The 26,020-nt window shown below is 40.1% G+C and overlaps 1 protein-coding gene across 1 annotated transcript; it reads right to left on the bottom strand.

Moving 5' to 3' along the window:
* Positions 1-4,362: 4,362 nt before the first annotated feature.
* Positions 4,363-24,043, bottom strand: LOC126968637 (U2 snRNP-associated SURP motif-containing protein-like). The gene is made up of 6 exons (XM_050813655.1): positions 24,001-24,043; positions 12,157-12,288; positions 10,854-11,019; positions 8,674-8,872; positions 6,681-6,808; positions 4,363-4,741 (listed from the first exon to the last, which is right to left on the bottom strand). The coding sequence occupies exons 1-6, from the start codon at positions 24,041-24,043 to the stop codon at positions 4,558-4,560; spliced, it is 852 nt and encodes a 283-aa protein (XP_050669612.1). The 3' UTR covers positions 4,363-4,557.
* Positions 24,044-26,020: the final 1,977 nt, after the last annotated feature.

The following is a 26,020-nucleotide window of genomic DNA, read 5'->3' as shown; positions in this document are numbered from 1 at the left end:
CTGCTATTGTTTCTATGCGGCTTAATGCGTCGGCAATTATATTATTTTTTCCACTGATGTGTCGAATATCGGTTGTGAATTCACTGATGAATAATAATTGGCGCGGTCGGCGTGGCGTTTCGTTTGCAGTATGTGTTTTATAGCGAATGTGAGGGGTTTGTGGTCTGTGAATATAATTAATTCACGTCCTTCAAACATCTTACGGAAATGTTTCACTGACTTATAGACGGCTAAGAGTTCTCTGAGAATTTCTTTGAGAAGTAACCGAGTGGTTGCCAATTATTTTCGATGTATTGTTGTAGGACGGCACCGGCTGCATTGTCAGACGCATCGCAGAATATTGCGATATCATGTGATGGGTGGGCGAGTAAGGTAGCTTTAGATATGCTATTCTTGCACTCTTCGAATGATTGTGATGCTTCGTCGGTCCATTCAATTATTGTTTTATCACGTTTCTTGACATGGTGTAGGTAAGCGTTTAGCGGAGCTTGTATTGATGCAGCATTCGGTATGTGGTCACGACAGAAATTTAACCTTCTATTTTGTTTTGGTTTTGAATATTCGCTAATGGCTTTAATCTTCTCTTCTGGTGGCTGTATACCGTTTTTTGATACGATGTATCCAAGAAATTTGACTTCCGTCTGGCCTAAGACACTTCGCGGGGTTGATAGTGATACCGTTATCTTCCAATCTTCTAAGATTAGGTGATCGCGATGCTCAGTCTCGTTTGCTGATGCTATGAGCAAATCGTCGATGAATGGGAAAGCGTAGTCTAATCCACAGAGCACTTCGTGAATAAATCGCTGAAATGTTTGTCCCGCATTCTTCAGACCAGGACACATGCGAGGAAATTCAAATAAACCCATTGGTGTGATGATAGCTGTTTTCTCTATATCCTGTTCTCTGGTCTTCAATTGTTGGTAAGTACGGTTGAGGTCGATTGTGGAGTATATTGTTTTGTCAAACACATGATGAGTGAAGTCCTTGACTCTCGATTCTGGATAACGATCGGGTTTGGTTATGCTGTTCAATCGTCTATAATCACCGCATACCCGTATATCGCCATTCTTCTTAGGTACTATATGGAGTGGTGAAGACCATGGACTTTTACTCGGTCTACAGAGTCCTTGTTGCATCATGTTTTCAAATTATTTCTTCACTATTTCATAACGATGAGGTGGTATGGGCCGAGCACGGCAATGTAATGGAGGTTCTTGTGTTTCAATATAATGTTCCACGTTAATTTTTGGCGATAATTGCATCGATGTTAATCTCGTGGTACCGGGGAATTCGGCGAGTATCGCGTGGTACGGGGCCTGTATATATATATATACTTCGTATTGTGGGTAAGGTCGTTGACATTATTGGCGCGTTGATTTTAAGATTTGTGACGGCATCAATTAATCTTCGATTTTTTAAATCTACGATGAGTTGATGGTGGTTGAGAAAATGGGCACCTAATATTGGTTTCGTGACGTCAGCTACAATAAACTTCCAGTTGTATGGTCGACGGAGGTTGAGATCGAGTTCTAATGTTTTTTCGTCATAAGTAGAAATTGTTGTGTTGTTTGCAGCGTACAATTTAAATGGTAGAGGCGTTGCTTTCAGGCCTAGTTTTCTTGGTAGGACGGATATATTAGCACCGGTATCTACTAAGAATGACATCTTTGTTTTCTTGTCTGTGACAAAAAGGCGGTATGATGTGTGAAGGACGCCGGGTTCCGCCGCAGCTAACGTCCCTTCTAGCTTCCCGATGGCTCTTTTTTGAAGTCGCAGGGCGTAGTACAACGTCGTACCTCACTACCAAATCGGCGATGGTAATAGCAGTAAAGTGTTGGTGAGCTAATGAGTTGTGACGAGCTTCTATTGCAAGATGACGAGCGAAATCGGTGGTGATAAGTGTTGAGATGGCCTTGACTTGAGTTCGGCGACTTCTAGTGATAGTTTTCGTATCTCGTTAATAAGGAATTGTATGTGATCTACGTGATTTGACGTCGATGATACTGGAACTGATGCTGGTGGCTGGCTGGAGACGGCTGCTACCTCCTGGATTTGCTCCATCATCGTGTCAGCAAGCAACGCTAGTTCCTCCAGCGTGGACTTCGCGCTGAATGACTCGCTGACGGCGAGCACGGAGCGGACTTGGGCTAGCAGCAGCTTACTCCACATCATGCGGAGGGTGGAGTCGGTAACCTTGTCCCTCGCAAGGTTACGCATGCGTCGCAGTAGCTGTGAAGGCTTCTGGTCTCCAAGCTCCATCTCGGCAAGTAGCTTCTGGTACTTGCGGCTGTCGGATTCTTCATACTCCGATATGAGACGCTGCTTGATTGCTGAATATTGTTTGTCTCTCGATATGTTAAGTAGGATGTCGGAGATTTGTTCGATGTCAGCCTTTTCTAATTGGACGAGCACCATCTGTGTCAGCTGAGCTTGACTCCTCTTGAGGTCATCGGTGGCGGGTTCAAAGCTGTGATACCACAATCGCGGATTTTCCCGCAAAAATGGTGGTATGCGCATCGACAGTGAAATGCTGGAGATTTCTGTCGCGGTGGACGCTGGGAGTAGCTGAGCCTGGTTTGTGTCTTCCATTTCTTCGTCGGGTGAATATTCCTCGAGCAGAGATTCGTCGAACAAGAATTCGTCGTTTCGGAGAGTTGGTGAAGCTGTTCTTCGATGTGTAGCCGGGCTGAGGTTCGGTGTTCTTCTGTTTAGGCTTCCTGGCTTCCTTCCGTCGGCGTTTTTGTTCGGCTTCCTTCCGTCGGTGTTCTTGTTCGGGGTCACCACTTTGGAGACTGAGCGTTTGGAGATTAAATAAAACAACTGCTTGAGTAGTATGAAGACTGTGAGGAATATGTGGAAGATTATATTTTACTTCAGTTACACGATATATATACAAAATCCTTAAAACTAGTTAACCAATTACAAATGTTACTTAAAAAATATTTACAAGTTTAGAAAATACACACCAATACTAAAGCTTACATTTTGACCAATAGTTAAATTTCATTCAATAAGAATTGAGAATAATATTATGTGTTCTATCTCGATCTAAAACTAATGCTGTCGCAGTAAGCCGGCCAGCGAGCGCTTGTGTAAACTCGCGTTGATCCTCGATCATCCGAAATCAATGAGCATTGCGCACGCACTCTGTCGCTCATTGATTAAAATTGAATGAATAGTGATCGACGCCGCGACGCTTCAGTCGAGTACGCTCGGCCTTGCTGTGAGGTTGTGTAACGCGGAGCATATGACTGATCACGTGAGTATATCTGCTTGTACTTCGATGAGATGACTACTGGTTATCTGCATGATTCTGTGACTTGATGTACAGCATTATGAAATGGTTCTTATAAGAGCTAATATTACGGTATATAAAATAATATGTTCTTTTAAGAACGAATCTTTCGGCATACGCTTATTACAGTTAATATGCACGATTAATATTTCTACGAAATATAATGCTACGAAGGTATTACGTTACAAGTTAGATATTATACATTTGTATTAATTTATGTTATTGGTTGTAGGTACAGCTACAACTTCAACTCTTGACAAATATTTCACTCATTTCCAGGAAAATGAGTAATCTTTAACATTTTTTTGCAGCTGTGTTAAAACTGCCTGTAATAAATCGCACGCCATTAAACATACTTAAAATTTTGGAATATCAAATACAGCGAATAGTTAGTACTTAAGTGCGAAATTTGCGGGTAGAATAAAAATAAATAAACAAACAAAATGATGTTATCTCAATTACAGAGGTTTATGCATATAAAATTCACTCACTGTCTCAGTTATAGAGGTAACTATGTTGATAAATCAAAAGAACAAATCCCAGATATAGAGGTTTGCTTTGTCACTTACAAAGGTAATAAATTGTTGAGACCTCAGCATGAATTCCAGTTATGGAGGTTTCTCACTTATCTAAGTTTCACCGTATTTAGCGTTCACCGTTTGAGCACTTTGCCGGAAAATATACCTTTCTTCCAATTATAATATTTATGGATTTTTTTTTCAAGGTATTTCTTTAATAATATAGGTTTAAAATAGCCTATTGTTTCAGTGGAACATTCTGGCATAGTGCGAGTAGGTCAGAGGTGACATATCGGATGATTGGCTTAACAACCGCTGGTATAAGAGTGTTGGAGGTGTAGTCATCAGACAAGTTGATAAAAACAAATATTTTGTAATTATAATCCTAGTACGTAGTAGTAACATGCAATGTAGTTGTAGTTTAATAAAGGCACCTGTCCAAAAAGTTAACATGCCTTCAACAGGAAGCTTACTCTCAACACCGGTAGCCCTAGACAATGTTGTCTAAATAATTGAACACACCAGGAGGAATAACCAAGTTAAACAACATTTACAATTTTAAATTTTAATTTCGTATACTTAATATTATACAAACGAGGCTCACTCCATGGTATGGGATATCTCTAGTTCAATGATAGGATGTGTTTTATCTTGTTGGAGATTTCACCACTTAGATTTTTATTCATTTTGTGGCTGCCTTAATACTAATGATGTAGACAAGATAAATAATATACAAAAGCTGGATTAATACTTATATTTAGAATGTTTCGAGTGTTTCCGATGGTGGGAGGGGGGTGTGGCGGGTGAACGACGCCGTCTCTCTCGCTCCCGTTCCCTCTCTCTGTCCCTCTCCCTTTCACGTTCTCTATCTCGCTCCCTCTCTCTTTCTCTTTCTCTGTCCCTGGATCTTGACCTCGACTTACGCTCGCTGAAATGACAATGGTACAATAATTGTTTCCACGTTCGGTGAACGACACCGCTCAAGCTTGCTCACATACAACCCCATAATCCTTTGAGGAAAGTGTACACTCAGCCGGCAACAGGATAACTCAATTTTCATAAATAAATAGTTAATGTAACATAGTATAAAACATTTGTAGATTGTTATGCGCATCTGACATAATTTTATGCGTCATTTTCGAAAAGTTTTTGGTTTTATGATCTTTTTTTAACATTTAAGCTTCAAATTTTAAATATACCTCAAACGCAAATTATTTGAAAGGTGCAGCCTGCATGCATCCAAAAGTTTTAGACTGATAGACACAAAAAAAGGTTATCATAAATTTTAGAATAATGACAGCATCATTTAGAACTCAAATCCAATGGTCATACTATAAACTTAATATACTAGCGTAATTTACTAGTGGGAGGTACCTTTGAACTGGGTGCCGGCTAGATTATGGGTACTTATTTCTGCCGTGAAGCAGTAATGTATAAGCATTACTGTGTTTCATTCTGAAGGGCGCCGTAGCTAGTGAAATTACTCGGTAAATTAGACTTAACATCTTATGTCTCGAGGTGACGAGCGCAGTTGTAGTGCCGCTCAGAATTGTTGGGTTTTTGAAGAATCCCGAGTGGCACTGCATTGTAATGGGCAGGACGTATCAATTACCATTTCCTGAACATCCTGCTCGTCTCGCCCCTTATTATCATTAAAAAAATAGACAAACACACTCCTCATTACGGCGAAACTAAATTTAATGTGGTGTGTGTGTGCTAGTTTTACAGATGTGTTAGTGAAGTATGTAGTATTTTGCTTTTGGTCAATCCTTACGATAAATATTGATAAACGGCGTAATATTCACGTATACAATATTTTAATAGTGTTAGACTATTATAATATTGTATTGTAACAGATTTTACGTAAATCTTAAGAATATAGTGTTTACTGCGTATTTAAAATGTAAAACAAAACATTTAAGTGAATGTGTTCTACGAAAATAAGAATCACGAAAGTAATATTGAAGAATCAGTATTTACCATGGAAATGTTTCTTTACTTGAATTGTTGCTACATGTAACAACACAATCTAATACAGAACACGACACTATTATATTTTCTTATTTAATTACCGTTAAAACACAGAAAGATAACGATAAAAACACCTTAACTAAAACGCGGTCCAATTTGACAGGAGACTAATGGACACTAAATTACTTCAAAATGGTGTCATGGTCTTGATCTTCTGTCTCCTTGCTACACCTAGGTTTTTATGTAAGGATAGTTATCTCACTTTCATACAGGATTCGTCTATTACGGTAGTATACTTAGTTTATGGTGCTATATAGTTCATATACGCAAACGTTTCTTTATTCGTGAACAGGGCTGTCGTGATAACTGTAGTAATTATTTTTAGTGATTCGTATGTTGTGGTCACAGACGAGTAAAAAAATAAGGACTCCGTGCTACCTTACTTAACAGTGAGGCACCAAAACAATCCGGTAAACGTGTAAATACACAGCCCTACGCATACAGTTACACTACTACAAGCCAATCGGCCGCCATTATGAGATTCGCCATCGTCTGTGACAAATCAGTTTGCGTCGCAATGAAATATTTTAAAAATGCCGTCGGGCGTTATGAAAATGTGTAAAAACAATACTATAAAAGTATTTGTGGATATATGATTATTTAAGGGAGAAGAAATTGTGTAACTAGTATACCCCGTAGCCGCATACACACTAGCATAAAGGTGCTTCACTTGCTAATATAACGGCGCGGAATCCTTTATTATTTACTAGACCGTGGTTGTGGTTCTCATTGCAACACAACACTATAATCAGTTGATTCAGTCACACGCAGCACCCATTGTCCCCCTCGTATATGTGTCAGGGAAGTGGACATCTCGCCACGAGTCCGTGCCGTACCTGTGCCTGGATCTCTTGTGCGCCGGCGAGAGTGACTTCTTGGTCTTCCTGGAGGTGACGTCGTCGGCGGGCGCGGGGGGCGGGGACGCCGCCTCCCCCTGCTCCGCCTCCTTCAACTCGCGCAGGGCCTGCGGGGGTAGGGGTAGGGGAATAAGATGGAAGAGAGTTAGTAGTTGATTTATTAACTCTTCTAACGTACTGGGGTCTTCAGCGGCTTTGCAGATTCTACTGCGAAGCCGCCAGAATCAGGCTGAGGTGTCTTAAACTCTGAGGGTCCCCACGCCTTTTAAAAGCAATGTCTCGAGGATATAATTTAAATCTCGGCAAAGTAACACGTTTCCTAGTTAATAGCCTCGATTCTCTTCCTTAGCTTTTGAGTTGAGGGTAGGCGCGCCAGCGCAAGCAGGGGGCACAATAAATCCTAGGATTTAAGTACATTTTAATCCCCAAATCATAATACGAATGACTCTTATAACTAACTTATTAGGATGAGATGATGAGGAAGATGTGTAGCGATCAATATATCATCTGCCGCGCGGACTGCTTATATGAGATTGAGATAAATAAGTGGCATACAGTAACGCTATTTCTGCCGTGAAGCAGTAATGTGTAAGCATTACTGTGTTTCGGTCTGAAGAACACTGTAGCTAGTGAAGTTACTGGGCAAATGAAACTTGACATCTTATGTCTCAAGGTGACTAGCGCAGTTGTAGTGCCGATCAAAATTTTTGGGTTTCTCAATGCTCCCGAGCGGCACTACATTGTGAGGAACAGGGCGTATCGATTACCATCAGCTGAACGTGCTGCTGACCTCGTCCCGTCGTCGTATTTAAAAAATAAAGCCATTCGTTTCCGAAGCGCTAATAGTGTTTGAACTGACATCAATTCTAATTAATGGAATAATTACATCAAATTAATGTATAGTCACCGGTCCTCGATAAATCTACGAAATTTAAACGAAATCTGTCCATTTAAAATGGATCAATATCGCGCCAAATGATTCAGCTACAAAAAACATACATACAGGTGAAACTAATAAAAAGCGCGTAAAAAGAAATTCCGTTTAAAGCAATTTGAGCCAAGTTCAATCTTAGTAAAGCATTGTTCTCTATAAAATTTACTTTGATTAACTCGAGTGTTACACATTTAAATAAAACACTTATTAAAGGATTAAATCGCGTGTGATTGTAATTGTTTTTACATTAGATTTACGCGTAAAAGTTACATTTATATTTTAGTTAACCCGACGTTTCAAAACCTCTCCAAATCTCGTTTTTTGGGGGAATGCAGATCCTAATAAATGGCGCAAAACTTCATAATGACAACTACGACAACTATCTTTGACAACGTCGGGTTGACTAAAATAAAAATGTAACTTTTACGCAAAAACCTAATAAAAAAAACTACGTTTAAAAAACCCGACTTCAAAAACTGAAAAGTATCAAATAATTAAAAATTTAACTATCTGCCTTCTATCCTCTTATTCAAACCTAATATATGTGCTACCTATTGATAAGTTTTAAATCGTATTCATATCGGTTTGCAGAAGAGGTGTATTATTTAATTTTTTTAGTTATTTGATACTTTTCAGTTTTTGAAGTTGGTATTTTTAAACGTAGTTTTATTTTTTAATTTTTAGTGTCAGTTAATAATGAAAAAAATATAATCACCTGAATGAAAACTCCTACAAAAGCCGTACACAAAAAACAATTACATCATCGAGGTAGACAAAATTTTTCATAAAAAATGTTCATAAAATGAAAACTACTGGGCCAAACTATGTAAAATTTTTATGGGACCAAACGGCATCTATTCTGTACCGAACTAAAGAATAACGTAAATCGGATCATAAATCTCAGAGTAATCGGTGTCCATACATAAAAAAATACCGATCGAATAGAGAACCTCCTTCTTTTTGAAGTCGGTTAAAAACAGTTACAATCACACGCGTTTTAATCCTTTAAATGTGTTTTATTTAAACATTGTTCTGTACCTTCCTGATCATCTTGCGGCGGTAGTGCTGTAACTGCTGCGCGTGTGTCAGCGGCGGTCGCGCCGCTCGCGAGCCACTCTCCAGCTCGTCGGCGTACTTGAGCACGCGGACCTCGATCTCACGTAACGTGTCTCGCGACAGCCGCTGTTCGTCGGCGCGGGACCGACTCGTCGCGCTTTCCTCCCGGGGAGATTCCACGCTGTCAAATGTTTCAAACATATACTATAACGGCCGGTATACAATAACCCGTCTATCACACGGTACACAAAAAAATAACCTGGTCAACCCCAATATTTGCATATCAGGAAATTGACTTTCACTATCACTTTAAAACATAACAAATTATTTAGATTTACAAGAGCGACATCTTAAGTCAATTTCCTAACACGCAAAGATTGGGGTTGAGCAAGTTATCAACTGTAAAGTAGATCCTGTAGATGAAGCCACAACCTGAGAGTTGAACAAACCATATAAAATTTTATAACGATATGTCACTCGAACGCTTGGGTCAGTTGGTTAGAGCACCGGCACGGAACGCCGGAGGTCGTGGGTTCAGACCGGCATCGCTCATACAAATTTGTTTTTCAAATTTTGTTTTTCAAATTTTATTTATGCATTAATCCTAGAAGTGGTTGTTATCACTTTAAAAACAACAAATTAATTACTAGAGATTGGCAAATCTATCCTTTTACGCTCACTTACATTTCAATAACCTATCGACAGATAGCATTGGACTATAACTATATTGAACATAACTATGGATAGATAAGATCTTGTCATTAAACGGTGATAGCAATATATCCGTAACTAGAAAAACGTTCTTGAAAACGGCCTTGTCTTCTTGACAAAAAAAAATCGAAATGGATAGAACACATCTATAGAGATGAAGGAAACAAATTAACAAAAATAGTGACACAATTCATACCACTTAACGAAAAGAAGAAGAGGAAGACAGTTTAAAAGATGGAACGACGATATACGTAGCATAGCTGGCCGGTTGTGGCAACGTGTGTCTCGACATAGAAAGAAGTGGAAGATGCTAGAGGAGGAGAGGCATGTGTCCAATGTTACAAACTGTTAAACAAACTGGTTGCCAAATTATATTGAGAGAATTTAAAATATTGTCATCTATATATATAAAAGAGAATGATTGATAGTATGTTCCCTAATAACTCCTAAACTATTCGACAGATCTGAATGAAATCTTTTTAAAGAGATTCATAGAAGCTCAAGGAAGGTTTACATATATATTTTATATGGCAAAACAACGTTTGCCAGGTCAGCTAGTATTATATAAGTTTTAGGGTTGAATTTTTTTTTTTGAAAAAAATGATAGTAGATACATCTTGTATTTAGATATTATATAACTTGTGGATTTATAAAGTTATGATGTAAGTACTATATATTGTTTTACTTATAAATTTTTCTATTTAAATATAATCAATAAATATTAGTTAACAATAAATCGTTTCATTATATTATATAAAACCTTTTTGTAGTAGAGGGTGCATTGTGTGTGGGTGTGGAAAACTTGTATAGCAATAAAGGCTATTATTATTACACAATATGTCTTCTACGAAGGGTTCTGAAACCAAAGTATTTTATTAGGCAATGAGTAATGTCATAGTAAATGTTATATAAAGATGGACATTAGCCGTTTACCCCATACAAGTCTGAATCTTATTTTAATTAGCTTGTCCACCTAGGTATGCAGCAGAGTGAAATCGGCTTTAATTTATGAATTAAACAATGTTCAACGCCAAAATTATTTCTCAAGTGCCGAGGAATTAAAAACAATAAATAATACACAGAAGCCCTCTCAATTACCTTTGTCTTGGCCACTCACACACGCTAGTCTGAACCGTATAAGTACATAATTTATACGGTACATAGACAAATCTTCATGCAACCAAGCAAAATAGTTGCACTAGGTACTATATAATCCGCGGCATGGGTGAGGGTCCACATTAAAAAAACTAATAGAAATATGTTTTGTTTAATTTCTCTCAACTTTTTGTAACAGCCCTACCAAAATAGATCACACTTTTTCCCTCTCTTAAGAAGCTTAGTCTCTGTACCGTTTATTTACTCATGTGGTATAAACGCGCGCACGGTTTTAAGGGACCAACATCAGAGCTGATCATTCCCGCTGGTACTGGGCACAGACACCGCCAACTCACTTGTCGGCGCGGGGAGTGTCGGTGACGTGGTCGTCAGCGGCCGGCGCGGGGTCGACGCTCTCCCACCGCGACGGGATGAACCCGGCAACTACGGGCTCGACAGGACCCGAGTCACCCGGACAGTCCGCCTCGCCTTCCAGCGGGACGCCGTCGATGTCTTCGTCCACTGCGAAAAATATAACAAAGGTTATATTTTAACTAAAATTTATGACCGATCCGGCACTCGAACCCGCCACGTCTGGGCGCTCTTCAACTAAACCAACCGTTCAAACACAGTATACATGTCCCAGTACCGAAACCCACCTACAAACTTTCAAAATGACACACTCACACAAACATGCGCATCTACGAGGCCCATAAGCGGTTTTCGCGTTCTTGTAGTAGAGAGTGTCGCGTTATTTGTTTTCGCGATCTTTTTAAAAATGCCAGCGTGTTGCGTGGTATACGGCTGTTTAAACTCGGCTCCATTAAAACTCCGGTTTTCGTTTTTTAAACTATAAAGAAACATAGTTAAAGAATGATTTATTGTTACATAATTAATAAATTCAAATCATAAATCCGTGAGATCGATTATAATAAATTCGTAAACATAATTCGAGTATTTACTAGAGCGCCGGCACTTGATCGTGATGACGTAATAGGTTAGGGTGCAGTACTGGTAACTGAGCTCTGCTGCACATCCGTTAACTGACAACAGTATCACTGAACTCCGCCTCCATATCCTCCCCTATATCAAAAGACTAGTATGGTGCCGGTCCCAAGCCCAGATAAAGGAGGAGGGAATCCAAGCCAAATTGTGAGTCGTACCAAGACGAGGGCTGCGTGTCTATGGGAGAGCTCAGCCTTTTACGGTATACATCCGATACCTAGACACCTTTGAGTGTTATTTTATGCCCTTTTTGCCAGTAAGCGCGGCTCTGCTACTTTGTGACCTTTATTTTCCTAGCTAATCGTGGGAACAAAATTTACTAAACTCAATTTTGACCAATATAACTGCAAACCTATCTATCTCGGAACCCGAGGGTGAGCAGCTAGACGCCCCCAAAGTAACCGAAAACTTAACTCAGACCGAAAGGCTAATCCCAGGCGAGTTGGCAACCGTTAAGGAAACCATAACGCCCACGGAAACAGACTCGAAACTGAGAATAACAAAGACGAAGCCAAATAAGCTATCCGGAGCAGCCGGAAAAGATTCAGAAAGCTCGTGTTTCCGGGATTCAGAGCGGGCCCGCGCCGCCCGCGGACCACGCCCCCTCCGAGCGAGGCCCTGCTCCACATGTACTGACATGACAGTATCACTGACCGGGCACGCCGTCGATGTCCGTGTCGGCCGCCCCCGCCCCCGCCCCCGTCCGCTGCGAGGCCAGGCGCCGCAGCGCCGCGCCGTCCAGCGGGCCCGCGCCGCCCGCGGACCACGCCCCCTCCGAGCGAGGCCCTGCTCCACATGTACTGACATGACAGTATCACTGACCGGGCACGCCGTCGATGTCCGTGTCGGCCGCCCCCGCCCCCGTCCGCTGCGAGGCCAGGCGCCGCAGCGCCGCGCCGTCCAGCGGGCCCGCGCCGCCCGCGGACCACGCCCCCTCCGAGCGAGGCCCTGCTCCACATGTACTGACATGACAGTATCACTGACCGGGCACGCCGTCGATGTCCGTGTCGGCCGCCCCCGCCCCCGCCCCCGTCCGCTGCGAGGCCAGGCGCCGCAGCGCCGCGCCGTCCAGCGGGCCCGCGCCGCCCGCGGACCACGCCCCCTCCGAGCGAGGCCCTGCTCCACATGTACTGACATGACAGTATCACTGACCGGGCACGCCGTCGATGTCCGTGTCGGCCGCCCCCGCCCCCGTCCGCTGCGAGGCCAGGCGCCGCAGCGCCGCGCCGTCCAGCGGGCCCGCGCCGCCCGCGGACCACGCCCCCTCCGAGCGAGGCCCTGCTCCACATGTACTGACATGACAGTATCACTGACCGGGCCCGCCGTCGATGTCCGTGTCGGCCGCCCCCGCCCCCGCCCCCGTCCGCTGCGAGGCCAGGCGCCGCAGCGCCGCGCCGTCCAGCGGGCCCGCGCCGCCCGCGGACCACGCCCCCTCCGAGCGAGGCCCTGCTCCACATGTACTGACATGACAGTATCACTGACCGGGCACGCCGTCGATGTCCGTGTCGGCCGCCCCCGCCCCCGCCCCCGTCCGCTGCGAGGCCAGGCGCCGCAGCGCCGCGCCGTCCAGCGGGCCCGCGCCGCCCGCGGACCACGCCCCCTCCGAGCGAGGCCCTGCTCCACATGTACTGACATGACAGTATCACTGACCGGGCACGCCGTCGATGTCCGTGTCGGCCGCCCCCGCCCCCGCCCCCGTCCGCTGCGAGGCCAGGCGCCGCAGCGCCGCGCCGTCCAGCGGGCCCGCGCCGCCCGCGGACCACGCCCCCTCCGAGCGAGGCCCTGCTCCACATGTACTGACATGACAGTATCACTGACCGGGCACGCCGTCGATGTCCGTGTCGGCCGCCCCCGCCCCCGCCCCCGTCCGCTGCGAGGCCAGGCGCCGCAGCGCCGCGCCGTCCAGCGGGCCCGCGCCGCCCGCGGACCACGCCCCCTCCGAGCCGCTCGAGCCCGCGGGCGAGGCGCCGCCCTCCTCCGCGTCATCGTCTACGGCTGCCTCCTGGTCCGCCGTGTCCGCGTCCTTATCCTCCTGCGAATCAGGTGCAACTTATTATTATTCCAAGCTAGAGGTCCCGGGGTCGAATCCCGGTGGGTGCAAGCATTTATATGATAAATATGAATGCTTGTTTCCGAGTCGTGGATGTTTATATATATTTATGTATGTTTAAGTAAGTATATTGTATTAAATATATTCCAATCAAATCAAATCAAAATCAGTTTATTCACGTAGGTCACGGAAATAACACTTATGAATGTCAAAATAATAAATAAAATATTTATCTTATTGAATCTACCGCTACTTCGTAAAGGGCGTTGAGCTAATGAGAAGAAATAGTAAGAAAATCATTGCCACTCTTTTATATCAAGATTTACATTTAAGTACATCGATTTACAAATAATTTCAAATTACAATATAATATGTAAATTTTAAAATGATGCAATAGACGTGTGTCTAAATTATTTGAGTGTTCAAACGTCAATGCAAAAGATATTGAGTACAGTAGCTGTATCATCCACATACACCATAAATAAATAAAGGTATTCTGTGAGCATTTTATAACCGATTATAAATAAATAAATATGTATATATCCATACATATATGCGTTACAAAGGTACAGAATATCCCCACTAATTAACAGAAGAAATTATATCGATCAAATATTTCTATTTAAAATTATTAACAGTAAGCTTGACTCAGCATCCTTGTTAAATCTAATTAAATTTATAACACCGCGAATCTCCTCTCGTTCTAAGATTACATTTTATGTATCACCTTATAAAAGCAATTATGAAGGAAATACATTTGCGAGGCGCTCTTGTAGTTTGTACAATAAACATCTTTGAAATTGATATATTTTCATTAAATATACAAAAATATAAGAAAATTGTAGGTGATATTATACTCAATTTAAAAAAATTATAACTCTAAATACTTCATAAAATAATTGTTGTTGTGTCCTGTTCTTAACTCTACTCTTATAACTGTTTAAATTTTCGTTTTGTATATTGTAATTTTGTAGTTTTTACATTTGGTTTAAAATATCTATGTTGTTTTTTGTTTTTTTTTTTGTTTTGCTTTATTGTCCATTGTAAACATAATAAGTACTTAATTTATGGAACTGTTTTGACTTCCAGTTTATGTATATTTGTAACTCACTATTGTAAAAGACTGTTTTGTTCCTTAATAAATAAATAAAAAATAAAAATATATATACACACAATAACTTTTAAGAATCTGAAACCAAGTCCCCGGCAACAGGATCATCCTGCCACCACAAGCAGCGCCCGTTCACGATCATGACGCATGAGCCAGCCATCGCCTTCCTCAACCATATTTTAGGAAAGGGGACGACCCGTGATTGATTAGTGATGTATCATCAGCAAACAACACAATTTGATATTTATCCTTTGCAATATAAGGGAGATCGTTTATATAAATAAGGAATAGAAAAGGTCCTAAAATCGAGCCCTGTGGAACCCCCATTTTAACTGTTGATCCAGAGGACCGCTTTCCATTGATATCCACCTTTTGTAGTCAACAATTTAAATAGGATGTCATTAAGTCCAATGCTTTATTTTTAATACCGTAATGGTGAAGTTTTCTAACTAATTTTTCGTGTTCGACAAAATCGAACGCCTTGGATAAGTCACAAAAGACGCCAAGTGCATCACGAGACTCCTCCCAGGCTTCAAATATATTATGTATCAAGTCAATACCAGCATCGGTAGTTGAACGACCCTGGGTGAAACCAAACTGTTTGGAGTGCAGTAAATTACTATGGAAAAAATGACGAAGCAATTGATTTAAAATTAACTTTTTAAAGATTTTACTAAAAGTGGGTAGAACAGATATTGGTCTATAATTAGTAGGGTCACTGGTACAACCTGATTTAAACAGTGGAACTACTTTACTATGTTTCATTAGGTCAGGAAATTCACCATATTCTATGCAATTGTTAAATATTATAGCTAAATCTGGCGCAATAATATCAATCAAAGACTGGACAAGTTTAACTGATATGCCCCAAAGATCATTTGTCGCCTTATTTTTAATAGATATAAAAGCTTTTATAACGTCAGAGCCAGAAACATGATCAAATTTAAAGATTTTATCACATTCAAAAATGTTATCTTTCAATAGTGAAAGAGCGGAGTCTGGTGATGAGTTCAACGAATTTGTAATGGTAACAGGTATATCTGTAAAGAATAATTCGAAAATTGTTGGAACATCGCCATCCGACTTTACAGACCTGCTATCAAAGTTTAAATTTAACTCGGATATTTTATGGGTCACCCTTTTGGCTTCCTCATTTATTATTTTACAAGTCGTTTTGATCACGTTAGAACTATTGATTATTTTATCTCGTATATACCTTGACTTGGCAATAGTACAATCTTTTTTAAAAATTTTAGAGAACATTTGAACATATCTTTTGAAGTCATCACTACAGTTATATTGTCGCTCCGCATATAAATCGTACAATTTTTGCCTGTTTTCGTGTAATTCAACTGTTGCCCACTCGCTAAAAACTATTGCATCAGTTTTGAGGACCGATTTAGGAATGAAAATAGAATTTATTAAATTATAGACCTTATTAAAGAATAAATTATACATTTCATTTGGTTTTAATGTATTATGTAAAAATGGGAGGTCTGTAACAAGGGTGGCCCTCACTCTTTCTATGTGGCCTGATGTAACTGGCACAAAAGTTATTTTGTGTTTAGTTATATTTGGTTTTAAAGATTCAAACTGAATTAACTGACCACAGTGGTCCGAATCTAATTTACTAATTATGTTTTTACTAGTTGCCCTCACATTTGTAAAAATATTATCAATACATGTGGCCACTAATAGTAGTTATTCTTGTGGGTTCCATGAACATATTGTTGTCTTGCAACCCATGACACAGGCTATGCCTAAGTTTGGACCAGATAATTTGTGTTAGTGTGTCAATATTATTATTACTATTCAATGACAGCACCAACTACAACCTAACCCTTACCCGAAGGGAAACTGAGGAAATTAATTATCATGAAAACGGATACATCCGTCAACCTCGTCATCGGCATCCAATACTTGTTGGCTTTGATTCAGACTATACAGAACCGGTAACTTTTTTTACCAGCAGTCTAGGTCGGGTTAAGCCATTTTAAGCTTTACCTAATGAATATGTCATAATCAGATACAAATAACTATAAAAACGTAAAAGTAAGACTCTGACCTTGTCCTGTCCGAGGAACACGTCGCTGATCTGCAGCAAGAACTCCGTAGAGTAGATGGCCCAGTCCGCCCAGGCCTGCATGATGCGAGTCACTCTCACGCGAAACCCTTCCTGCTGGATGCGTGACGTCATGCCCTGCCACGCCTTATGACAATTGCGCATTATATCGACCAGTCGTTGCTGAAAGCTAAAATTTTAATGTTTCGTTTAAACGCCAATATTTTTACTTGAAACATTCAAGCATAGTAAAAAAAGAACAGTTTCAGTAAAGAAACACTAGTTAGATTATGGGTATCACAGCGGCGCCTATTTTTTTTTTATGGAATAGGAGGACAAACGAGCGTACGGGTCACCTGTTGTTAAGTTATCACCGCCGCCCATACTCTCTTGCAACACCAGAGGAATCACAGGAGCGTTGCCGGCCTTTAAGGAAGGTGTACGCGCTTTTTTCTTACGAAAACGCAAAAACAAAAACTTTTTAAACTTCTTTACGCCTATTTCTGCCGTAAAGCAGCAGTGTTATTGTTTCGGTCAAATTAGACTCAACATTTACAACTTATGTCTCAAGGTGACGAGCGCAATTGTAGTGCCACTCAGAATTTTGTAGATTTTCAATAATTCTGAGCAGCACAGCATTGTAATGGGCAGGGAGTATCTATTACCATCAGCTTAACGTCCTGCTCGTCTCGTCCTGCTCTTTGTACTCACGCGTTCCTGTATGCGCTCGCATTGGTCAGCTTGACCCCTGAGTTGTGCAGCAAGTCCGACAGCAGGTACAGTCGCGCCACCCGCTTGTGCGGCGCCGTGCTGTCCCCGGCCAGAGCCTCCGCCAGGCAGCCCGCTATCTCGGCCGCCGCCTCGGCGTGCTCGAGGCACCACGCCATGGCCTCGCCCACACTCTGTCGCGACGGTGTCAAGTGTCGGATGATGTCCTCCAGACGCTCGCGTTGGCTGAAACCGCAATTACATTTAATTCATTCAAAAAGAAATAGTCCTACACTTATTCGTCATCATATACGATATTATTTTCAAAGCGGTTCGAAGGACCAAACACTTTACTTGTACTATATCAAATTTCTTAGTGCAAATATTTATTTAAGATAAAAACATAGTAATGCTGAGAGACGAAATATTATGATTAAAAATTGTGGTTTTCACGAAGAGAAAGAAAACACATCCCTTACGTGTGGAGGGTCACCTCAATCATGTCAATGCAAGTTAGAGTGACAGTGGGAACTAAGTTTTGCCGCGTTTTTCAGGGTATTTCAGACTTGGCACGTCTGGCTGTTCACTCTGTGTGTTGTGTATTGGTCCCTATGCTTCTCTGTGGCAGAAGAATAAATGGCAGCTATGAGCTTAGTATATGGAGCTCTAGTGGTAGTTATTAAAAAACAATTTTATAAGAGATGGTGGTCTAGGATAATAAAATGAGTTATGCAACTATCACACCGTCGGCAATGATCGAGGAGTGGAGCTAGAGGAGTGCAGTTTCGATAGTTTTCTCGCTGCAGTGTTCTAATTCTAACTGCCAACTAAACATCGCTGAGCTAATCTTATCTTTCATTATAATCATAAACGTACTATAAACACCTACATTCCCAATCGCCTATTAAAAGGTCGTCAAAGTGGCGTTGCGGATACGTATTAACTTTTAACATTAAAAGATGTACAGATAACATTAAAACATTCATTCAAATCAACACCTTATTTCATGGCAGTACTGCTCAAGATCTATTTCATACCTACGCTCATAAGAAGCTATCGATTGTGAGATGTCCGTCTCTTTCGCAAATTCGTCAGTGATGTATTTTTGTTTTAGCAATTGAAATGGCAAAATGATCAAAAACATCAAGTTACATAATTTTGTTAACTTAAAAGGGGCACTTACCTGAAATACGACACTCCATCCAAATGTGTGATTTGGACAGTTTTTCATGAACATTTGGTCATTACGTGGCGTTGTATTCAAAGCGCGGTCAAAACACAACTGAACGAAAACTCTGCCAAATAGACAAGTAGACAGATGTTTTCTTCACAAAATTTTTGAGCGTGATAGTGAGTCTAGTTGTTTATTGTACGTCAATGTTGATAACTCGCTGCAAGAAACTAGTAGAGAGTCCCGCGTGGTAGTGTGAACTGTCAGCGATTATCTCCATTCAAACTGGATTAAGGCAAGGTTTCGCAACACTTTAAGCAAAACACACTCGAACGTATTTATCTATAGCGGTACATATACGTTCGACACGGGCATGGCTGAGACACTAGCCGAGCTATGCGGGTCAACGACCCCACCCCGGAAGGACCGCGTAATATTTTATAAAAACGGTTGCGCAAGAGTACGAAATGCTGTGATATTTTTATGCATTTTGAAGTGAAACTACTTTAGGCGCATGAGGGTATTTTTTTTTACAAATTAAACGAAAAAAAGAACGTCACGGATATTTGAGACGTTTTTGTTCAAGGGAGAGAGCGATTGACACCGATTGAGGGAGAGTATTTTTTACTCTCAGGCTTCCCTACTAGCCTTGTATCGTGCAGGTTTTTTTTTTAATTTCAAGATGGCCGCCGCGCAAAATTATGATCACAACATTATGGGTATCGTATCCGAGGTTCTCGAGGGTGCAGAGAACGATTTTGTGATCATTTTTGAAATCCAAGATGGCCGCCGCTCAAATTATGATTACAACATTATGGGTATCGTATCAGAGGTTCTCGAGGGTGCAGAGAACGATTGTGTGATCATACTTGAAATCCAAGATGGCCGCCGCACAAAATTATCATTTCAGCAATATGGATATCGTGTCCGAGGTTCTCGAGGGTGCAGAGAACGATTTTGTGATCATTTTTCTAAATATAATCGGTATCCATATTGCTGTAATCATAATTTTGTGCGGCGGCCATCTTGGATTTCAAATATGATCATACAATCGTTCTCTGCACCCTCGAGAACCTCGGACACGATATCCATATTGATGAAATCATAATGTTGTGCGGCGGTCATCTTGGATTTATCCAACTTCCCTAAAGTACATATATACAAAAATCCCGCGTGGCATAATATTCAAAATAATATTACGTAAATTTTATTTTAGTACTTTCCGACTTACATTTACCTATATATTTCAACAAATACGCTGTCGCATCATCATTAGTTTTTTACTATGATTCCCGCTTTGTACTTGTTTGCTAAAATCTTACGTAATGTGAGCCCGAGAGACACGAACACAGTACCTTCCTTGACAGTGATCACGGGCGTACTGCTGGCTTGAGCGAGCATGCAACCAAGGCGTCGCGTTTGGTTTATTACGAAAAAAATTAATATAAAATAATTCACAAAGCCTATTGATAAATCCCACAATGAAAACTTATAAATACTAATAAACTATCGAATAAAATAAGTTTTGTGTTTATAGCTATCATAGTTTTTTGATAATATAAACAATTCAAATAAAAAAGACTATTTTTCAAAAAATAAATCTATCGAGATTTTTTTTCGCAATCGTGTTTTCGAAACAGCGATAATTTAGATAAAGAAATGAAGATAAACATGTCAAAAAATTGGAACCGCAGTATTTGTAGAAGTATTTTAAGTAGATTTTTAAGAATGTTACTTTTTAGGACTATAGCGCCTTAATATCTGTTGAAAGTTGTTTGAACGAGACAATAGTATAGTCGATTGTACGATTAACGAGTGGTGCAATGAATTCAATCCACCATACTTGTTGGAGAGCGTGCCACGGATGTTCTCCTTGGCCTCCTCCTCCTCCACCAGCTCCTCGGGCATGCCAGCCGTGTACATGTTCATGGCGGGCGGGCGCCACACGGAGCCCCCTGAGGACCACACTCACATCAATACATCTGATACACGGATTTGTGCTGAGACCTTGATACTTGTCTTGATGTTTTTTATTAAATTAAATTTGTAACCAAAATTTAAGAACGATGCGGGACTCGAACCTCTCTGATTCCGTCCGAGCGCTCCCCCAAATTTTAAAGAGCGACATTTCGAGTCAATTTCCTAATATTTTTTAAAATATTTATATATATATATATATATTACTTATTATATATATAGTATTTATAAATATTAGGGTTGAGCAGGTTATCAACTGTAAAGTAGATCCTGTAAGTGGAGCCACGACCTGAGAGTTGGAAGAGGGCTCGCACGTAACCTGAAAAGTCGCGGATTCGAGTCCCGCATCGTTCATAAATTTTGTTTACAAATTTATTTTAATTAATCCCAGAAGTGGCTATTATCACTTTTAAATTAACAAATTGTTTAGGTAGATATGTTTATATTGATATTTAAGAGCTTTTGGTGTAATCAAATGTATATAGTTAATATACAAAAAATATTTTATGAATTTTATTAGAAGTTAAATTTAGAAACAACACGTGATTTACATTATCGTTTTGGCATTTGGCATTAAAAGATTATATTTGCTATATGTAGGTAGACCTATATTTGATAAAAATATAAATATACTTATTAAGTAAATTTTTAGATCTAATTTATAATAAGTGCACACAAATTCAAATATTTTTACTCAAAATAGAATTTTACAATCACTTATTGAACTTCCAAAATCTACCACGCAATCAAAAACATATGCCTCAGACCTAAGAAGGAATGGGTGCAAGAAACTCAGCGTAGGTACCTATTAATTTCCATAAGTGGAAAGTGTTGCTGAAGGTGGCTGACTTTCTTTTTCTATTCCAATAAAAGATATCAATAAATTAAATAAACTGTAAATTCATGAATATACCTTTGAACATTCTGAACTCGTCAAGCCGCCACACCTTGGGTGAGTCTCCCTGCAGCATAGAGTACAGCTTCCAGCGGTAGTACGTGTGGTGCGGGGACTGGTTGTCGAAGAGGAACGCAAAGAACGGATTAGTCATCTCCTTGTTCATGATGATGGCCTCGAACATCGGGCCCTCGCGGATCACGAACTCTATCATCCGGTGAATCAGCATCATGATGTTTCTGGTGATCAAAGATAAGCCAACTATCATGGATTGTTTTTTTTTATGCGAACACGTGAAATACTTACACAGCCTTCCGAATAGGTGGTAAAAAAGGAGTATTCGCCGATTCAAATGTTTTTTTAAAAACTATTTTGATCAAAGAATATTATAACATTTAATATTTTTAAAATTTATTTCCGTACCTCTCTGTTGGTATGACCACTCTGACAATGGATTGTGACAATATCTGAAATGATTAAAATTCAATTTAATACCAATAAAATATTTTAAATTATCCATCACTTTATCAAACACCACATGATGAAACATAAATTTGCTACCTTTTCATATGTCTCCTTGTCTTCTCCTTCGCTAGGATAATACTCGCCGGGCCGGATTCGCGGTATCTGTGACAAAATATGACATAAAGCTTATTACTGTATCTAACGATATACGATCCAACATGGTGGTATTTATTTTTATGAAAACGGGACGAGACGTTCAGCTGATGGTAATTGATACGCCCGTTACTAATGCAGTGCCCCTCAGGATTCTTGAAAAGCCCAAAAATTGTAAGCGGCACTACTATTATTACGCTCGTCACCTTGAGACATAAGATTTTAAGTCTCATTTGCGCAGGAATTGCACTCACTACGTATGGCGCCCTTCGGATCGAAACATAGTAAAGTTTACACATTATTGCTTCACGGCAGAAATAGGCGCCGTTGTGGTACCCATAATCTAGCCGACAACCTGTGCAAAGGAGCCTCCCACTGGTAAAGCAAGTGGCATCCGAATGTCAAGTTTCCTTACAAATTCCTGTGTTACACGCATTTTTAACAATATATGTATCTAAGCAATTTGTTACGTTTTAAAGTGATAACCCTCACTTCTATAATTACACAAATTCAATTTAACCCTCACTTCTGGGATTAATAACACAATTATTCACTTTAAGAAATAACATATTGTTAAGATTTGCAAGAGCGACATCTCAAGTCAATTTCCTAATGAGCAGGTTATCAACTGTAAAGTAGACCCTGCAGATGAAGCCACAACTTGAGAGGTTGAACAAGACGTTAACTCAGTGGAAGAGCACTCGCACGGAACGCGAGAGTTCGCGGGTTCGAGTTCCGCATCGTTCATATATTTTGTTTATAAATTTAATTTGTGTAATATACGTATCGTACAAGTTTTATTCAAAGATTTGATATCTATACTATTTCATAATTCAATCATTTCTACGTCCAAACCCATCATATTATTCTAGAAGTATTTTATTATAGGATATATTCCTCCAGAAGCAGTACGCGGGTGTACTTCGAGCCTAAGTACAACCCTTTTTCAACGCGTCTATCGTCTTTCGTAGTCATAACAGAAGAGTATTTAATGATGTTAAGTATAACCTTGTCTCTGTAGTGTCGCGGTGGCTGCGCGTTGAAGGGCAGGCCTGAGGGAGGCGGGGGGTCGCAGGGTCGTTGCAGTGCGGGCGGTATGTAGATGGGTACGGGAGGAATCAACACCGCCTTGCCCCAGCCCAGCTTCATCTCGTAGTTCATTATCTCCTTACCTATTAGCACATTTTGAGATCTTGAATTTACATTGGCAATACACACATCGACGCATGGTTCGTTAATCTTGGTATATCTTGTTCAACTCTCAGGATGTGGCTCCCTTTGTAAAGTAGATCCTGTAGGGGGAGCCACAACCTGAAAGTTGAACAAGACATACCAAGATATAAGAACCATGCGACACTCGAACGGTTGGCTCAGTTGGTAAGAGCGCCCGGACGGAACCCGAGGGGTCGTGGGTTCGAGTCCCGCATCGTTCATAAATCTTGGTTACAAATTTAATTTGTATAATTAATCCCGGAATCTGTATCACTTTAAAATAAAAAATTGTTTAAAATACACATATGTAAATACAATGGAATGGAATTTTCAATACTACAAAATGTTATTTAAAGTGGGTGCAAGACTTGTATTATCGAAGATATATTTTCGATATCACTACGGATTTTCCCAAGTTTTCCCCAGAAATTTATCAACAGCATTCTGATTTACTTTAGTTTCTAAATAGCGAAGAATCTCCTCCCCCAAGATCTCCACAACCATCAGTCCTGCGTTGCTCTCATCCAACTTATTCCGGCGGCCTTGACTAGATCATCGGTCCATCTTTTACTTTAAATCTACTTCTAATTAATATCAATAAATAAAAACATAAGGAAATCTATAAACTAGGAAGAAGTAATATTTAAAAAAAAAGTTATTTTTGTTAAATGAATGCATTCTTTTTTAAACATACCATTAATATTCTTAAGTGCTCTTTCCCCATCCTTCCTCGACATGAAAGCTACAAATCCACAGTTTCTGCCGCGGGCTTTCTCCTCATCAGACCTTGGCCACATAATTTTGATACTAGCCAGCGGACCGTAGCGACCAAATATTTCCATAAGTTGTTGTTCTGTTATCTACAATAGTGATACATAGAGCTTAAAAATATAATTAAGTTTTTTATCCCATTTAAGATCCCAGGGCCATCAGATGTCACGTATTTTCTGAAGAATTAAATATGGACGATTGAGGTAGTATGAGTATGTACTACGATCATATCCCTAGCTGCTAGAGCTTGATCAAATGGCAAATTTCCAGGTATCAAATAATTAAGGTACATTAAAAACATTAATTACCTCACGTAAATTCTGAAAGATTATTTGTACGCATATTTTAGACAATATCGCTTAAACTCTATAATATATACTATTTTTAATAGAGATTAAACCCCTATTCATAATAGTCTGCTAACCTAAAGCATTGCTAATTCTCACTATGTCTTCTTCTATTGACCTAAGTCAGAATGAGAAAAAACACTCCTTAGCGGCGGTTTTAAGTTAGCGGACCATTATGAATAAGGGGCAAACATTTTCTGAATTTTAAATAACAAATGTATATTGCTCTCTAAAAATTGCAGATTTTAGATTTTAAAATATAACATGTATTTAGTAATGTTGTGCCTCCCTATAATTTAAGTACCTACATAAAAATTTAAAGTATTTACTATATTTGTTTAATTCTCAGTGCATAAGTTATTAATAAATTGTATTTAGTTGGTAGGCCTTTATGAATAAATAAATAAACATGTGAGCATATATAAATTATTCACTAACTCATTAACTCATCACTAAATGATTCATTACTCAATAACTGTTTTTTTACGTATCAATTTACATTTTTTTTATTTTTTGACTTGCTCGTTTAAGGTGTTGCGTATGTTTGAGTAGGTAATTTTTTTTTTCTCCTCTGGTATTTTCTGCCATCTTGGCGATGTGTGCCTAGCACAATATGCCAATTTATTGTCTCTTTGGTGGTTAATTTTTGTCATGTACTTCAATTTTTAAAGTCAGTTCCATCGAACTTATCCACATGTTTGCTGACTATCAGGTGGTGAATCTATCAGCACGGTTAGGAATGCTGTGTCTTTTCAATCTGTTGTATATGACACTACCAGTGCCCTCCAATTGGGAAGCCAAATTATTTATATGGCATGATAGTCGCAGCTGGTACTTTATGCTGTAGTTGGTGATTTCCTCTTTCACAGTGTTCAGTTTTAGATTAGCATGCATCAGCATGTTGCTAATGTACTGGGGAATGTTACACATGTTTCCGTTATTGCTTTGAAATCGTTATTTCTACATTGCTGTTCTTTCCTGTGCCCCATGGTTGAATCCCATAGGTCCATATTGGTTTAAGTATCGCTTTGTAAATGGACATTTTGCTACTTTTTGACAACTTACACTTGCGTCCGATCATCCAGTACATATCTCTCACTCTAGCATCAAGTTGTTTTCATCAAGTCGTTTTATATTATTGTAACTAATGATTTAGAAATGTATTTTATAAAATTTGCACGTCATAAATGTGGCAAACATGTACTTAATAATATTTATGTAACATCAATCTAACATGTTTATGCAAATAAAAACTTTGACTTTGACTTCGTTTGGCCCATCTGTGTTTTCGCCAGGTCAGTCTGCGGTCTAGATGCATTCCTAAGTACTTACCATCATCCGCTTGATGAATGTTTTCGTTATACAGATGAATTGGAGGACATGTTTGCTTACGAAGTGTATAGGTTACGTGGACAGACTTGTTTTGATTTGCTTTTATTCTCAATTTATCAAGCCACGCTTCCACTTCCGACAGTTGTGATTGGAGGTCAGCCGAGGCCTGTACTGGGTCATCATGTACTGCTAATAGGGCTGTGTCATCAGCATAGGTTGCAGTTATGTTTGTAGCATGTGTGGGTAGGTCGGCAGTATACTCAA

This window comes from Leptidea sinapis, chromosome 16 (genome assembly GCF_905404315.1).
Source record: "Leptidea sinapis chromosome 16, ilLepSina1.1, whole genome shotgun sequence".
Lineage (NCBI taxonomy): Eukaryota > Metazoa > Arthropoda > Insecta > Lepidoptera > Pieridae > Leptidea > Leptidea sinapis.
The sequence above is the reverse complement of the archived record's forward strand: the minus strand, read 5'-3'. Positions and strand labels throughout refer to the sequence as shown.